Genomic DNA, 18,743 nt, shown 5'->3' with positions numbered 1-18,743 from the left:
ATTCCAAGTTATATAAGAATATTCGAGAAAGCCTAGGGGAGATCACTCCCGGTTTATTTAAGTATGGAATCAGCCTTATGCCAGGTATCTACTGGGATTGGCAGTACTCGTAATTTTTTCAAATTATTTTGATGACTGCTTTTTTCGTTGTTTAGAAATACAACTAAAACTTAATGTAACGAAAGGCCTAGTGGTTGAGTGCTCCAGTTTAAATTCGAGTGCAAGAAAGTAAAACTCTCTGAGTCCAGTAAACTCTGATAAGTACCTAACTCACGTTAGGAATATAAAGGCGGCTGGGCATAACGCTGACCACACTATCCCCTTACATGCCGAGCTAACTAAAACATATGAAATCTACTTCCTCTGTCCCATGAATCTTGGGCAGGATAGAGAAAAAAGAAGAAAGCTATATGGATTTACTTTGTATTCCGATAATTAAATTGTATACTGTTGTAGCTCTGTTACATGTTTACAAAGTTTTCTAGTCTATCTAGGGTACTTTTCAACTAAAAAAATTAAAAAATGATTGAGAAAATAGTTGGCCAAAAAGAAAACGGGTTAAATCATGTATTTAAAATGAATTATTTTATTACAAACCAATTTTAATGAGTATTGGATAAAAGAGTACAGATGTATTATTTTACCTAATAACTCAGAACAAATGTGACATAATACATATGTAATAGAGTATGCATGTATTATCTTACCAAAGTAAAATCAGATTAAATGATAAAACGTACATACAAAATAAAATATTATTTAATAAAACAATTTAGACTGAATTATTTAAACATAATACTTAATATTATTTCACAAAAAACACACTATTAGTTTTTATTATATTTTATAAATTGTTAATTCCCATATCATTGATCTATATATGTACTTTCAGTCAGTTATGTGATTAACAATGTGTACAAGTTTAACTAACTGACGGTAACCAATACTAGATATTTATGTAAATCTAGTTCCGACATCAGCTGACTTGGATATAAACCTGCTCGTGTAAAGATAAACCCCCCCACCCGAGACGATGATGATACCGCCAAGGATGCTGAGGATGAAGGAGAACCCGATGCTGAAGCTGTAGTGGTAGTAGCTGCTGACGCGGATGGTGTAGTCGGTGTAGGTGTACTGGTAGGTGGACGAGCCAATGGTGGCGGACCAGATGATGATGCAGACCACAATAAACACAACTGTAATACAAGAAATATGTTTTTTGTGTATATTCATAACAAAAACACATATAGGCCTATTAAGTAAATTGTGTAAACGAAAACAATACAAATACGATACAAAAAGATGTATATATATATATATATATATATATATATATATATATATATATATATATATATATATATATATAACTACAGTATATATATATATATATATATACTGTAGTTATATATATATATATATATATATATATATATATATATATATATATATATATATATATATATATATACATATATATATATATATATGTTTGATTTGCATGTGTGTACGCAAATATGCATGCTAGCAAACTTACATGAAATTGCGGAACAGGCCGCTGAAATGATAGGCAACGGCAACGAAGATACACTTCCCCTGACCCTAATATAGATGTCCGCTACAGCCAATCCGATGGCCACAAAGCTGACCAACATCCCAAGTATGGCCATGGCCCCGCATGTCCTTATGCTCTCTGTGGACAAGATCACGAGTTATTTATAACCTGAGCGTCAAAACTAGTGTGGATAAGGCGAGCGGTAAACAGTGTTTCTTCCAGACTTTTTTCTCCGGGGGGGGGGGGGAGGGGCACTTGAAATTTTCGGGGGGGGGGGGGGGCGGTAGACTTTCTTCGGAGGTTGGGGGCGGACTCTGTTGTAAGTATATACTTTCTGTATAAATTTCATTTCTTTCTTCGCACACCCCACCCCCCCCCCCCCCCTCCCACTCCCGAAGAGATGCTTGGAAGAGACTCTGGCGGTAAATAGAAATGGGAAAAATAATCATAGAAAGAAAGTCACAAAGGGGACAAAAATTCTGAAAAATGTCACAGAAATAAAGTAAAAATGTGTATTAAAAAATATTTTTTGGTTTCTGATAATTATTGAGAATTGTAAAATGTTGGGTATTTTATAAATATGAGTGGTGAATTTTTAGACTTACAGACTTTAAAAGCATTGTGGATGATAATAATAATCATACTCATATCTTTTTAATATAATGTTAACGTGCTATAACATAATTTACACTATAGCCTTTAAAATTTTGTTACACAACTGAATAGCCTACCCAAAACAAAAATTAATTAAAAAATAGATTTAAAAAAAAATGCGGCCTTGTCTGTGAACACTGTGCACTAATGACGATTGCTTTTGTATCGCATCGGATCGGGGCATATTAACTCTGTTTCCATTTCAGGCTAATTCGAAATTTGTATTTAAAACAAATCTGATGAAAGCTGAGTAGATTGGAACATTATTTTACATTCTACTTGATTATATTACATATTTATATCGGAATTAAAACAAACATATTTCAGACTAAATATGTTTACGTCACACATAAATAACACCATACACGTAGATTTACAACATATAGATAATTATCTAAAATGATTAGGCCTACATTACATTTAATTAACCGTATGTCGGTTAGTATTTTCGGAATGCTTAATACATAAAACTATTAACATACTCCATGCAAATACACATGTGTGACATTTTTCCTGTGACTTTTTTCATTTGACTTTCTTTCCTGTGACTTTTTTCCTACAATTATGGGTTATCACACGCGGTGATTTATTTTATATGAATAATGTCAAGTGATTTTCTTGATATGACTTTGATTAATTTAGTTTAAATCTCTATAAATAAGTTGGTTTAATTTTATTAAATAGATTGATATGATTTTGGTGATATGAATACATCGATATTAATTTTTTTAGTTATGACTATGTTGATATGATTTTATTGATACGAATATGTTGATGTTCAGAGCAATACAATAGTGTTGTGGTGTTTAATTTAATAAAGGACACAATTAAACGTATGGTGCTTTCAGTGTTTCTTTCAGGTAACTGTAGTGGGGAATACTGTTACCAACTCGACCACTCGAAAGAGAAAAACTGTTTGATTCTTAATATAAATTTATGCATTTACCAATGTGGTCACAAGAAAAGTTTCAAGTGCATAATTTCCTTGGAGAAAATGTCTGAAATTAACCCTGCGGACTTTGTTTAAGAAAGCGGTACTTTTACACATAACAAATAGGGGAAGGTGTGGCTTAGCTAACCTGAAAGTCTCGAGTTCAATTCCTTTTTCAAGTCAGTATATTGAGTCCACCCAAGGTACCTAGCTATTGTTAGGGAAAGCAAAGTCGGCTGGGCATACTGCTGAACGCGCTATCTGTTTATATACAGAGATCACTGAAAGATATGAGCTCTACTTCATCTGTCCTATGTGTCAGTGGCGTAGGCAGGGGGGGTATATATATAAAGTATGAGGGGAGGGTGCAAATCAAAAGTCTGAGGGGAGGGGGGGGGGTGCAAATCGAAAGCTTGTCCACGGGTAAAAATTGGAACCCCCCTTGAGACGATCCTGGCTACGCCACTGCCATGTGTTGAGCACGAATGGGAAAAGATAAAGACAATGACCACGATTTACCTTTCGTGTCCTTGCGGTCTTCACATTTCCCGTTCAAACATTCTTTCCACAGTCCAGAGCTGGACGAACCCTGTTCGTTGTTACTCACTGACCACTCTGTCGTGGACAGCCCAATGATGTGTAGCAGAGAGCCAACAAACAGCATCAGCACAGCCAGAACAGTCCCAGCACTGGCTCCTTCCGGGAGAGACATCTTAAGGCTGATGGGAAATTAAATACCTGTAATCGAATAAGCGTCTGTCCTGCAAATATATGCATGGTTTCATTTTATATATATATATATATATATATATATATATATATATATATATATATATATATATATATATATATATATATATATATATATATATATATATATATATATATATATATATATATATATATATATATATATTTATTTATTTATATTTATATATATATATATATATAATATTAACGCCAAATCCCCATTAGGCTGTACGTATTGGCCGGCTCAATTAGCCAATGTCAGAATAGCTTAAGGTTGACAACATATTTCGTTCATTGGCCGGCCAATGCGCGAAATGACCTGGATGCACACTCCCTTGTTAGTTTACAAAAATAGGAAATGTTTAGCATACTAAAAATATTTTTATAAATTTGCTATGGATAACCCAACTCCGAACCCCATAAAAATTGAATAAGAGATGTAAGGACATTTAAACCCAAAAATATATACATTTAAAAAAACAACGTCTACACACAATTCCAGAATTAAAATGTTTGACTTAACACCTGTGTTAATTACTCAAATATACGTGTAGAGTGGAAGAAGTGTGTGTGTGTGTGTCGTTGTGTAGTTTTGTATGTGCATGCGTGTGTTTTTTTTAGAAGTGTGTATGTTTGTGTAAGTGTGTGTGTGTACGTGTACGTGTGTGCATGAGTGTGTATGCTATACTTAAGTCAATAGATCATATCTTAAAAAAAAAAACTTGTTAAAACCTTAAGTGCACGTTTGTCATTATAAAACAACCCGTCGTTTCATTTCTGTACACTATCTTTAAAAAAACACATTGTGCGGGGTTGTTTTTTTTTTTTGTATTGGAATCTTAAACTTTGGTCCCCTTAACCTTTGAACAAAGGAATGTGTTACAATTTACAACAGGGGATAGGGTACAATAAATTGTATTACTGCCATTTTGAAACCGAAATCCACATGACATATATATGTATATAAATATATATATATATATATATATATATATATATATATATATATATATATATATATATATATATATATATATATATATGTATGTATATATATAATGCATATATTCATACATGCTATTTATTTAAATGTAGGAATAATTGTACAGTACGTAGATATTAACAAAACATGAATACATGCAGGCTTATATATCAATATATGTATTTGCTTAACTTATACATTTCCTTTAAAAGCATATTGCATTATATTTAAAAACGCGACACATTAACTTTTTCTTGGCAATGTTACAACACAACAGTGTGCTTGCAACACACGTTTCACAAACACTAACAAAATCCTTCAAACAACAAACGTGTAATGAAATGTAATTCACAGTTCATTTACCTCTTCCTGTGTACTCAATGTTTAACTAGAAGTAATAGAAAAAAATAAAAAATAAAACAAAATACCTGAATCTTGTACTCGAAGAAACGAATGCAGTTGTTCTGATTTAGTTTCAGTTTAGTTTCAGTTTACCTTCTAGGAAATATCCAATGCCGAGTTTCTGTAACAGGTAACACAAAAGCCAAGCCAGCCTTAACCAGAGACGCGGGTCCAATCGATAACAGCGACATTTGGTTACGGTATGGGACGGGGTGGGTTTTATTGTAGCATGGGGTGGCAGTCTAACCGCCGTGCTACGGTCTAATTACGGGACACTGGGAAGTGTATTAGTGTGTTAGAATATGGAGCTGATCAGTCTAAAAACTACAAACTCATAATATAATTAATGTGTACTGCCTGTATAGATTTTGTGCAAAAAAGATTAGTATTGTATTTGTGTGTTAGAATAATATGTAGCTGATCATTGTTAACTAAAAACTCACAATATAAAAAATGTGTATTGCCTACAAAGCTTTTGTGTATAAAAAAAAGTATCGTATTAGTGTGTTAGAATACGGAGCTGATCAGTCAAAACTACAAACTCATAATAGAAAAATGCATGTGTATTACCTGTATAAATTTTGTGTAAAAAAATTATTAGTGTGTTCATTCTTAACTACAAACTCACAAAAGAAATAATTGTATCGTTTTTATGTAAAAAAAAACATTTGTTTTTTACTAAAATTGTTAATATAGCGTACTACTATTCGGACGAGATGGTTGTGGTGGTGGTAATTGGGGGAGACGGAGGGGGGTGCTTTATTCCAAGATTTAGCACCATCATCCCATGGTCAAACATGCAAAAGTGACTCTCTGACTCACTAAGTCAATTTTCTTTAACTGTTTTGAGAGAAAATCTGGTATCACACTGAAAAACGAACATTATTTTTATGGAATTGGCGGTTCATTTTATTAAGACAGTTTCCTAAGCTATAATAAATGAGTAGTTATTGTAAAATCGCACTGAAATGCATTGAAATTACACATGGTTAAGCTAATCAATTAATTTACATAAAGTTCTAAGCATATAATTTTTTTTTTTTAAACATTATTGATTTTAAGCTCGTAGATCTATCGAGGTTTCAAAGGTTCGGCCTGTAAACGTTTTAGACGAGAAAGTAGAGAGTAAATAATAATGCATTACAATACCTTAACATATTTCATGACATAAAATATATTTGTAAATGTATGCAGTTCTATTAAGGACTTAATCGATATTTATATGCATGCAATAACTTTAGTGTAAGGGATTGGCTTGGTCGGGTCGGTAAACTCTAAACTGAAAGACCCGAGTTCAAACCCACATTTTATGAGGCTAGATAGCTTGGTGCAGCAACCCAACTAGGAGAGACGGCTTCAAAATCAGACAACTGCTGCCTTGTGTGTCCTTGTTTTGACAAAGGCTATGAAAGCAAATCCAGAAAGTTAAGCAGGCAGAAATCGCAGTTCTTGGCTTATATAGCATATCAAAATTTGATAAGTAATACTGAATTATGTTGAAGGAAATCACTTCCATGAAACAAACACGAAGTAAAAAAGAAGGCTACACAATACGCTCTACTATTCAGTAAGTGTTCAAGGCCAAATTTCTTAGGCAACCAAGACAACAATTAACCCGGCATGTCGAGACACTGTCCAATACAACTTTACACCCCCCCCCCCCACACACACCTCTCTTTGGTTTCTCCACTCTTTCTTTAGAAACTTAACTTAATATCTCAAGTTTAAATACCCTTCTAACCTTGAGTAAAAATTTAGTTATCCAAATTGAGATTGAAAAAAAAGGTCGATAAAATAAGTTGAATTATATTGTACAATAGGAATCGGCGTGGTTGGGTCGGTAAAGCTCATTGTTGCTAAACTTTAAAGTCCGTCTTAAGTTCCACCACCCCCCCCCCCCCCCATCATTCCCCCTCCCGGTAGATGAGGCTCGATATCTGAAGACAGAAACCAATCTAGGAGAGAAAATTCCAAAAGCAAACATGTATTGCCTTGTAGTTTGTTCTTGTATGATCAAAGGCAATAAAAACAAACCCAGAAAGAAAAGCTGCCTAAAAACGGAATCAATGGCCCATATGGCGCATTAAAAATACGTTAACCTCAATTGTCTTGAAGGAAATCCAACCCAACATAACAATTTAAGAACAAAGAAGAAAACCTCGTACAATCTATTACAGGATCGGTAATTCCCGTTGGGTAAACTTGTGCACTAAGAAAAGGAAGGTTTTCACCTTCAAAGTTTAGTATTGTATCAAAATACGTTTCAACGCTGTGTATAAAATCGTTTCTTTAAAAAAAAACGCATTGATGAGTTAGGTTAGTAGAATATTTTGATACATACAAGCAAACTTGTAACATTGTTGTTTTTTTTTAGCTTAGCTTTGTGATTAGCTGGTTTGTTGTGTTATACTCGGGTGCGTAAAATGTTATTTTGTCTAGTTAATGGTTTGGTGAATACTTTCCTAAACAGATTATTCTTTTCTTACTCGATCTAAAGTTGTTTAACTTTCCTTGCTAAATATATTAAAAATTATAAACTTGTATCTAGATCAGCGTCCAGATTTATCTACATAATAATCAACGTTTGTCTTTATAGTAAAGCATTTTTAAAATTACATCTGTGTAATAATACAATTATAAAGTATTGTGATGGAGTGTCTACATATACATGAAAGACTTTGGTCAGCAGTATTATTTTAACATTCAAATTTCAGCTGAACTAAACATTTACATTAAATATATTTCGGCATTGAATGATCATTATATTTCAGGTAGGGAATTCTACAATGTCGAGAAATTGAATACATATACACCAGCGATAACCGCAGTAAGAGTTGATCTAGTGTAGAACACGAATAATGAAGAATATACACCAAGTTTTGGTGTGCATCGTGTGCACTATTTGTGTGCGTACGTCGCACTCTCTTGAAGAGAAAGCTAAGAATAAGACCCTCGAATTCCACGGGCAAGGGGCGTCCTGTATTACTAAACTCAGAGTCACCGTCACCAAGATCGACAACACCGCCGACTACCGGGAAAATACGCCGGCATCGACGACGACGAAAAAGCCGACGACGAAAGTGAGCCGTATTGATACAATCACAACCACAGTACATCCGGGGAAGCCTGGGGGCGGGCAAGTCAACGTCGCAACCACGGAGAGAAACGACGGCATTGCGACTGATCAGACGACGATGAAAACAACGGTAGGCAAGCAACCCGTCGAGCCCGTGACAGATTCAGAAACTACAACCACCACCGAAGCGACGGCCGCCGAAACGACAACTACCGAAACGACAGCCGCCGAAGCAACAACTACCGAAGCTAAACAACCCACTGTACCTGATACTACAAAAACAGAACCTCCTTTACCGATTACTTCTCCACTACCCAATAATGGTACAGGACAGAGAAAGAGAAAACGCGACGCATTAGAAGACTACTCTGATTATACTGAACAGGGTATAACGGGGTACTCGACATTAGACCTTACTGATGCTGACAAAAATTCAACAGTCGGGTACCTGTTGAAGAACGATACTCCAGCTACCATCGAATCTGATCTTATAAGGGATTCGATACCCATAACTGATGAACCCAATAATGGTATTACCTCCGATTTTATGAACCAAAGCGATACATTACAAGAATCGAATCTATTAGGAACGGGTGTATTTGACAAGAAGACACAAGATGGTAAAGTCGAGACTGCGCATGTTAATGTAGGATTAAGCTTGCCCGTAGAAACAAACACACGAACATCTGAGAGTTTGATCCAGATTGAGAACAATGAAGATATTGGTAAACACTAGACTCTAGTAACACTTTTCAAAGTTCTCATAGTATATATATATATATATATATATATATATATATATATATATATATATATATATATATATATATATATATATATATATATATATATATATATATATATATATATATATACAAAATATCTCTTTTTAAGATTAACTACGATTTAAAAAAAATAAACACTAACTTAAATTTCCCTTTTCAAACCTGACGGTCTATAGGGCAAGTGAAGTATCTGGGACCTCGGCATATGAAGAGATAGTGTGGCCAGCACTATGCCCAGCCGCCTTTACTTTCCCTAACGTGAGTTAGGTATCCATCAGAGTTTGGTGGACTCAGGGACGGTCTACTTGACATGAACCCGGATTCGAACTCGGGACTTAGCAGCACAGCTCTCTACCGCTATACCACTCTGTCCCGTAAACACTAACTCACCTGTTAAAATTTTAAATTTCGCATAGTTTACCGAAACACTATCGTCTTTTAAGAGAATAATTCAATAAAAAACATTACCTTATATACACAATAATAATTATATTGATGTATTTTAGAAGATGGTGAACTGAAGCTGAATTTTGAGTTGAAATCAGGCGATGATTTTGTTGAGCGGTTGAGTGACAGCAAATCTCCGGAGTTTACCGAAGCGGCACGGAGATACTCGGATCAGGTGATATTTAGTTGTTTAATTAGTTGCCTGTAGAGTTAAATTATTTAGTGGATTAATGGGTGTGGGAGGGGGTGGAGTGAGGATTATACAGTCGAGGATACTTGAGTGCGTATGGTATTTCTTTGAGCGGATATAGTGGTGGATACTTCAGTGGATATAGTGGTGGACAAATGAGTGAATAAGTGGTGGATACTTGAGTGGATATGTTGATACTCGAGTGGATAGAATGGTGGATAATTGAGTGGCTATAGTGATGGATGCTTCAGTGGATAGAGTGATGGAAACTTAAGTGGATATGTGGCTAATTGCTTGGATAGAGTGGTGCATACTCGAGTGGATGTAGTGGTTGATACTCGAATGGATACAATGGTGGAAACTTGGTTGATTTAAGTTTTGGTTATTAAAAGGATATGAATAATTTCTTGAATTGATGGAGTACTCTCGGGCAGATGAGGCTCGTTAGCTGGGGACAGCCACTTTTCTAGGAGAGACAACTCCAAAATCAAACAACTGCTGCCTTGTAGTTTGTTCTTGGTTGGACAAAGGCTATGGAAGCAAATCCATAAAGAAAAGCAGGCTGAAATCGGAGTCAATTGCCTCAATGGCGCATAACCAGTTGACACGTAATCCTTAATTGTGATGGAAGCATGGTCGAGTCGGCAAAGTTCATGGTTGATCAATTCGAAAAAAGTCTCGAGTTCAAACACTCTGGCAGATAAGGCTCGATCCCTTCCAACACTAAAAATTAAGAACGAAGAAGAAGAAGAAGAAGATGGAGTACTGGATAAAAGAGAGGATATAGTGATTGATTGGTGAGTGGAAGGAGTAATGGATACTTGATTAGAGAAACATGTGAATAGAAGGGTAGCAGTTTGGTGCAAATGGTAACAGACGATTTAAAAAAAAAATAATGTTGATTAAATTCTTTTCAAATCGTGTGTGTGGTAATGTGGATTTCACATTTCTAAAAAAATGGATTTCACATTTATTTAAAAAATAAAACATAAATTAAGCTTAACATGTAATTGTAAGTTATAACCTTAACGAATAACAACGCAGATTAATGAACTAAAATATTTCAAGTCTTAAAAAGGTGTGCAGTGGCATAGCGAGGTCGAGTGGCACCCGGTTCTTCACCTCATGGTGTCCCCCCGCCCCCCCCCCCCACACTCCCCCCGTATCGGGATTTGTCCACTTTGCTCTTAAAAACTATTTAATTCACTCTAATTAATCATTTAATTAAGTGAAATTATAATTTTTCTGTATATATTTTGCTATTTTTTGCCTTGGTGTCACCCGGTGCGGTCTGCACCCCTGCCCCCCTCTCGCTACGCCTCTGCATGTGTGTATAACAATGAAGTATAACTTGCAATCGAATATCAATTATTCGTTTGTCTAACTCCTACTACAGTTAAGCTCAGCCTACGAAAACGTGACAGATTTCAAGAGGATTGAGATTTTAGGTTTCAGGTAGGTTTACCATAAGTAAACAAATAAGATTTACAGCTTGTAACTCCTTACGATAAGACCTCAATTATGGCCCCTGTTATAAATGGAATTAACAAAGGTAGAGATCTGGGATTTGAATATCGTTTTAATTTTTTAATTGTAGTTATGTCCATACTATTATATTGTGTAATTATAGTTTAAATAGAGAATACTTGCAGTAATTAGAATAGTCCTTAGTGTGTTTGATTGTACGTCCCCATACAGGTTAGGGTTAATGTATGTACAGGTTAGGCACCCCTCCCCTCGCGAGTCCGGGGTGGGGGTGGGGGTGGTGGGCGAAAGTAAACCGCCCCACCCCCGAAAGTAATGGAATTTATATAGAAAACATATACTTTTATCAGTGTCCGCATCAACCACCACCCCCGGAAAATGTAGTGTCCTTCCCTCCCCCCCCCCCCTTAAAAAAAATTAAGTGCCCCCTACCCCCGGAGAAAAAAGTCTGAATGAAACACTGTTAACCAACTACTTCACCTGACTGCAGTCATCAACACCATCACTTTAGGATGACTTAATAACTTGATAGATTGAGCTTTATTTCGCGTGGTAAAAAAGGACGTAACAAAAAGTTCATGCTTACAATATCGGAAAGATTTTCACGAATACACATTGTCAAGATACCTATTTATACGGTGGAAACAATACGGTCAAATGTCATGTGTACAAATGTGTACGCCGTGTCAGAAGGGGATAAGAATGTACATGATATTATTATACAGATATCAGATATATGGCCTGTTATAGATTTTTTTTTTAATATTACCTGCCGTAAATTAATCCAAGGACACTTTACCTGTCACTTTCCCTAGTTTTGACGCGTACTTGAAAATTAGCCATTGATAACATAGGTAAAAATAATTTCGAATATAGGCCGTAGTTTGTTTAAAATGCTAGTGTGTTTTTTTTTTTTTTTTTTTTTTGTTTTTTTTTTTTTAATGTGTAAGAAACTAGGGATTGTCCTATTGTCCTACGGTATTTTCACTGGGTGTGGAATGGTGGTGGGGGGGGGGGAATATTCCAGGTGAAAACAAACGGATGTAAATGCGTGGAAATTATTCATGCCACTTAATGTTAACACGTATATTACTAAACGTGAATAGCTTATGACGTTAGGACTAGAATTAGAGGTCAAATATGATAAGGAGAAGGAATATTTTTTATTATTAATAAACAGAACAATAGTTGAAAAATTGTCTAATTTAGAATACAGTAGAAGCATGTATTTGTTAAAGAAAATGTTGAAAACTTTACATACAGTTTTTAAAATGATGACGGTTAAAAGCGTTTGTAAAGTATACACATAGTTAAAAATTCAGCTTTCGAAAGTGTCGTTCCATGAGCAGCTGAAATAGATTTCACCTGTTTCATTGACTTCGGCATAGGAAGGTATAAAGTGGTCAGCACTATGCCTAACGTGGACTCATGGACGTTATATTAACCTGAACCCGGATTCGAACTCGAGACTTTTGGATTAGCAGTCTAGTGTTCTACCCCTAGGCCACGCAGTTCAATTCCGTGTTTTTTCCAGACTTTTTTCTCCGGGGGGTGGGGGCACTTGATATTTCCGAGGGGGGGGGGACACTGCTAAAAGTATATATTTTCTATATAAATTCTATTTCGCTCAGGGAGATGCCTGAGGAAACGCTGGTACAATTCCATATGGTTAAGGCTGTGTGTAATGTATACATATATTTCAAGTATATTCTGTTTTCATTCTTTATTTGGCCTCCTAAAAATCTCAAATCTTTATTGCTTAAATCTTAGACCCGGGAGCACCTTGATAGACTACAACGTTATCCTACAGCCGAGCCTATCAACGGGGTTTATCATAGACACAACAAAGCTAAAGACTGACTTGGAGAGGGTCGTGTCATATCTTGAGACTATCCCAAGTATTGATCTTCATCATCTTAATGAGACTTACGTAACAACCGTCGCTTCAGGTAATTAGTGTTAAGTGAGTGACAGTGGTACCGTTATGAATGGGGTAATGGTAATGTAAAGATAAATAGAGTGGATTTATTTGTTTGGAAACAGCTAGTGTTACTAGATGGTTAAGGGTTGGTAAAGATTTGAGAAGCTATGTTAAAACGAAAACATTAATATCCCATGTGAAGTATCGCATAAATACCCAGGACATATCTTCTTTCAGTTGAAGCTGTTTTACAATATTGAAATCAGAAATTATGAATGCATCTTTATTTTATTGACTATAATACTCAGGGCGCCAAACCGTGTATTGACGAAAGTTGTACCAAATATGGCGCCGCCCATAAGAAACTTTAGTTTTCTTTTTCGCAAAAATATTCTCGGGAGTATTCTCATCTACTCCCTAAAGTTTCATGGCACTCGGATGAACCGCATCCGATTTTTATTTTTTATATACCTTGTATAGAGGAAAAAAATCGTCCCCCCCCCCCCCCGGAGGGCGCCGCTCTTGCAATATTAAACAATATTTTTTTGCAGAACCCTACCATTGAGTGATCTAATCATCTCCCCAAAGTTTCATGGTACACGGATGAACGGTGTGAAACCGAAATAGACTTTTATTTTTATAAACTGTATATAGAGAAAAATCACAGCCTCCCGTGGCGCCGCCCTTGCGAAATTTAAAAAAAGGATTTTTTTACAGAACCCTTCCCTGAATTGTTCTAATCAACTCCCTCGAAGTCTCATGGCTATCGGATAACGGTGTCACACCAAAATCGACTTTTATTTTTATATACCGTATATAGAGAAAAATCGCACCCTCACGTGGCGCCGCCCTTGCGAAATTAAAAATGATTTTTTTTTACAGAACACTTCGCTAGAGTGTTCTAATCAACTCCCTAAAGTCTCATGGCTATAGGGTGAGCGCTGTCAAACTAAAATCGACTTTTATTTTTATATACCGTATATAGAGAAAAAACAAATCGCGCCCTGCCGGGGCGCCACCCCTGCGAATTTGAAATATTTTTTTCCGCAGAAACTTCCCCAGGAATATTCACAACAACTTCCCAAAGTTCGACGGCGATGTGATAAGTGGTGTGGTAATGCATAAAAGACACACACACAGACACACACACACACACACATACATTGCTTTATATATATAGAGAGATTACGTGTGTTTAAGTTAAATGAGTCATTGGAAAACTATTCCAAAGATAAAATGGAGAATTTTAACAGTGATTAATTTATTAAAATTGCAAAACCAGTTTAGTGATCTCAACATTTAAAGGTTTTGTCGACTGTATACTTTTAGACCAAATAGTTAATAATACAACTGAAGTATAGTTCATCACTTTCTCGCATCTAGACTTACAACTGGGTTGTGGAATGACTACTGTGTCATTTTGACGATACAACGCAGTTAAAGTACACATCTTTTTCTTCGTCGTTATTAATTTTTAGTGTTGGAAGAGATCGAGCTTTATCTGCCAGAGGGTTTGAACTGGAGACTTTTTCGAATTTATCAACCTTGAGCTTTTGCCGACTCGACCACGCCTCCAACACAAATCAAGGATACGTATCAACTGGTTATGCGCCATTGAGGCCATTGACTACGATTTCAGCCTGCTTTTCTTTTTGGATTTGCTTCCATAGCCTTTGTCAAACCAAGAACAAACTACAAGGCAACAGTTGTTTGATTTTGGATTTGTCTCTCCTAGAAAGTGGCTGTCCCTAGCTAACGAGCCTCATCTGCCCGAGGGTTCGAACTCGAGACTTTTCGATTTAGCAACCAAGAGCTTTACCTACTCGACCACGCCGACCCCAAGTACACATCTGATTGCTGCAAATCAGCGCAGGATTCGAACTCGAGACCTTAAAGCTAGAATACACGTGCTTTTTGTTACCCAATGCTTGAATCCCCACACGAAACTTGTTTACATATCTTCTACTCCAGCTATAGAGAACGTGACGAAGGAGATGCAGGAAAAATGTTCATTGGAAAACATGTGTTCAAAACACTGTCAGACGGAGAAGGCATCAGGACCTTGTAGCAGGTGATGGCATGTGGTGTTTTTGTATGGCTACTGCACATTGTATACACGTAAAACGTATGGCTTCTCTTTGTATGACTCAATCGTTGCATGGCCCATTCTTTGTATGGCCCACTATGTGTATGCCCCACACTTTGTATAGCCCACTCTTTGTATGGCCCTCTCTATGTATGGCCCACTATGTGTATGGCCCTCTCTATGTATGGCCCACTATGTGTATGGCCCACACTTTGTATGGCCCACTCTTTGTATGGCCCTATCTGTGTATGCCCCACTTTGTGTATGACCTACTCCTTACATGGCTTACTCTTACACCCTATATGGCGTTATCTATAATTTCAATACATCTTTGCTTATTTTATATAACAATTCTAAAACTAGGCTTATAAATAATGACATCAAGTGCTCTTGCAAAGTGTGAAATGCCATAATTTTAAAAGATTTTAGTAACAAACAATAAACAAATGAAATAAAAAATACAAAATCAACATCAGGAAATCTTTATTGGGAGAACAAAGAAATCCGAGTTGTTACTACTTGTTGCCCCATCTTCTCCCTAACACTCACACTAACAAACATAGCAGAATGCCATGATGAGAAGGCATATTCTACACTCTGCCTCTTTGTTACATGCTACTCTATACAATGGCTAGGAAATGTATAAAATATGATAGAAATTAGTGGTATTTAATACTTTGACCACCCATTTCTGGCATTATTTACATTGACTAGGTATTCTAAAAAAATGCCTGTTTTTTAAATTGCCGGTTACATGTGTAATATATAAATATGTATCTAAAATCAATATTTTGTCACGTAAGATTCTTTAAATCAATATACATTGTATCTTTGAGCTAATGAGTCTAATTTGTGTATGCCGAAAAAACGGGTAATACCAAACCAATCCAGATTTTTATTTTAAAAAATATCTTACCAGGTGCGCCAATCGTAAGACGTTGATCAGTTGCACGAAACAAAATACCGGTGACTTCCTTGCAAACAGTCCATTTATTTTACTGCTGGTCATCTGCTGTACAGTTTGTGTATTGATATCAGTTCTGCTGTGTAAAAGGTTAAATTTTACTTTTTTACACAAATACATACACAAGCAACACACAGATACACACACAAATATCAAACATATACATATATTGAATACCCTGATTAAATATTATAAGCGTCTGGTGATTTTTAAAAAGAGCTATAAAAATAGCAGTGCAACATAATTAATTTAAATAAATAAGTTTATTTCTAGTGCAAAAAAGCATGATATTATAAAAAAAATTTATTAATATATATTTATTCACCTTTTTCAGGTTCAAAAAAGTAGACTGTCTCCCAAAGAAATAAAGAAAAGAACTGAAAGATTATAATTTGTTTTAATGTAATACGTCAAGCCTTACAAAAATATATGTTTAGCTTGTTGGATAGTATCGTTGTTGGGGAGATGTTGATTGAAATCTTATGAGAACTTTAAGACTCGGGTGTATCATTAATCTAACAAAGGGAGGAATGTTGCTGTATAGATTTATTTTACAGTTGGTAATGGCTGAATCCCTTTAAACAGATAAATTAAAAACTGATTATAAAGGAATAATGCATATATCGCAATGTATCAACTCGCAGTATCAAACTCACGATTTAAATAAAGTTGTAATAAGTTGAATGGATAGTTATTTTTTTTTTCTTTATCTGAAATAATTAGCGTGGTGTCTGTATTTTCATTCTGATGTTAATTAAAGTTGATTGTAAGTGACACATGATCGTAAGTTCTACTTTCTTGTAAATCAAAACTTGCTGTTGCTAAAAACGTGATGACTACCAAAGAGACATGGAGCTTAGATTAAGTCCACACGGAATTAAGAACCACAGATTTCCTCTTTTTTCAATTCTTTGAGTTAGTGCCATATGTTTCCTGACCTCGGAATATGAAGGGAAAGTGTGGTCAGCACTTTGCCAAGACGCTTAGACTTTCCATAACACCAGTTAGGTGCCCATCATAACTGGGTGAACTCAATGACGTTCTACTGACTTGTACCCGGATTCGAACTTGAGACTTACCGGTTAGCAGCCTAGATATCTATTGCTTAGGCCACGCCGCCCCATCATATTTATATCTATATACAAATATGAAAGCGTAAAACCACAAATATTCTCTCAATATTTAGGATCTTAAAATCAAATCATGCTACAATGGAACAACAATTGATCTCAAACACAAAATCTGTTTTTTTTTTCAAACATAAAAAACTGTGACACATATGGTTTATACCCTGTAGTCTTCAGATAGTATTAAATCCTTGATTCCACCCCGCTTTGATGCAATATGCTTGCTTTTATTTAAAAAGCATGGTGGTAATATGCAATGTAATATACAAGAAACAAATCAGGACACAAGAAGCGAGATTATCATTTGTTTTATCCACGTAGTAGTCTAACACGTTCATATATCGTCTCAGCCAGCTTGTCGCTTACATTTAATGAAAATATTTAGTAATATTATATCTACTCTATGTTAACCATAAAGTAGCACGTTTTCACTGAAATTACCAACAAACTTATTTATCTGTAACTAACTCTGAAGAGTCTTAAAAAGAATATCTTCTTCCTAAAAACAAAAAAAAAACGAACTATATCAACAACAATCTGACATGTTTAATATGAAAAATGCAGGCGTACACGCCTTAGTTTTCATCAACTATTTAACACTAAAATTAACAATATTTGTGAGTACACGTAACACAATAAGCTACAAAATTAGTTACATACGGGAACAGGTAATTCTTTTTCTACCCTGCTTCGATCAACTATTACAGTTATTAATTCAGTGCAAAGAACTGACTAAAAAAAAAGGCTGCCTATTTTTTGTAATAGCGAGTGAATGCAAAGTTCTTTTATTTTTTTTTTTTTTTTTTAAATTTGTACTCAAAATGTTATAGGGAGTGTTAGATAAGAATGGCGTGTTGAATTGAAACAGCAATATAAAAATAAGCTAATATAATAAAAAAAATGCTTCATAAAAACGATATTTTATTATACAACACATTGTTCTATAACACATGTGAATTAGTTTTAACTCGATTTTATATAATGAAGTCAAATTAAACCGGGATAAATAGATTTTAATTAAGTGCACATGTAGCCTATTTATATGAAACAATTGATGTAGACAATATGATTCGTAAAAAATGTATTTATTTCAATAAAAATATCATAATGTTATCAAGACTTTGGAATGTGAAAAAGTAGTTATCATAACTATATACATTGTTTGTGAAGGGAGATAATCGGATTTTTTTTATTACAAAAAAATAATTGTACAAGTTTCTTACCTTTTAAAACGCATGTTGTTATTTAAAGCACTTAATCATACAAAAGATGTGCAATACATAATGAGGAAAAGACTAACAGGGAGTTTGAAAATGTGTGTTGTAAACTAAGTGTTTATTTTCATGCACAACCATTCACATTGAATTTAGCGTTGAGTTAAATTTTAC

At 35.1% G+C, this 18,743-nt stretch overlaps 2 protein-coding genes across 2 annotated transcripts; one reads left to right on the top strand and one right to left on the bottom strand.

Moving 5' to 3' along the window:
• Positions 1-576: 576 nt before the first annotated feature.
• On the bottom strand, positions 577-5,444 carry LOC131932634 (epithelial membrane protein 1-like). The gene is made up of 4 exons (XM_059289572.1): positions 5,301-5,444; positions 3,660-3,901; positions 1,538-1,693; positions 577-1,196 (listed from the first exon to the last, which is right to left on the bottom strand). Exons 2-4 carry the CDS (start codon positions 3,850-3,852, stop codon positions 955-957), a joined length of 591 nt encoding a protein of 196 aa, XP_059145555.1. The 5' UTR covers positions 3,853-3,901; positions 5,301-5,444; the 3' UTR covers positions 577-954.
• A 2,109-nt stretch (positions 5,445-7,553) lies between these two features.
• Positions 7,554-16,867, top strand: LOC131932635 (uncharacterized). Its single transcript, XM_059289573.1, has 8 exons — positions 7,554-7,590; positions 8,046-9,075; positions 9,642-9,757; positions 11,169-11,227; positions 13,028-13,206; positions 15,150-15,249; positions 16,184-16,318; positions 16,563-16,867. Exons 2-8 carry the CDS (start codon positions 8,133-8,135, stop codon positions 16,594-16,596), a joined length of 1,566 nt encoding a protein of 521 aa, XP_059145556.1. The 5' UTR covers positions 7,554-7,590; positions 8,046-8,132; the 3' UTR covers positions 16,597-16,867.
• Positions 16,868-18,743: the final 1,876 nt, after the last annotated feature.

This window comes from Physella acuta, unplaced genomic scaffold, assembly GCF_028476545.2.
Source record: "Physella acuta isolate Inbredline_101_S28 unplaced genomic scaffold, ASM2847654v3 ptg002238l, whole genome shotgun sequence".
NCBI classification, from domain to species: domain Eukaryota; kingdom Metazoa; phylum Mollusca; class Gastropoda; family Physidae; genus Physella; species Physella acuta.
Note: the sequence above shows the minus strand (reverse complement) of the source record. Positions and strands in the feature narration are given on the sequence as shown.

What these genes read in the sequence shown, in the direction of transcription:
- LOC131932635 (XM_059289573.1), top strand. Translation starts at nt 8,133, where the DNA reads ATGAAGAATATACACCAAGTTTTGGTGTGCATCGTGTGCACTATTTGT. An exon ending in TGAGAACAATGAAGATATTG is followed by an intron (nt 9,076 to 9,641) that starts GTAAACACTAGA and finishes GATGTATTTTAG; the next exon opens with AAGATGGTGAACTGAAGCTG. An exon ending in GCATCAGGACCTTGTAGCAG is followed by an intron (nt 15,250 to 16,183) that starts GTGATGGCATGT and finishes ATATCTTACCAG; the next exon opens with GTGCGCCAATCGTAAGACGT.
- LOC131932634 (XM_059289572.1), bottom strand. Translation starts at nt 3,852, where the DNA reads ATGTCTCTCCCGGAAGGAGCCAGTGCTGGGACTGTTCTGGCTGTGCTG. An exon ending in AGACCGCAAGGACACGAAAG is followed by an intron (nt 1,694 to 3,659) that starts GTAAATCGTGGT and finishes TCTTGTCCACAG; the next exon opens with AGAGCATAAGGACATGCGGG. An exon ending in GGCCTGTTCCGCAATTTCAT is followed by an intron (nt 1,197 to 1,537) that starts GTAAGTTTGCTA and finishes CTTGTATTACAG; the next exon opens with TTGTGTTTATTGTGGTCTGC.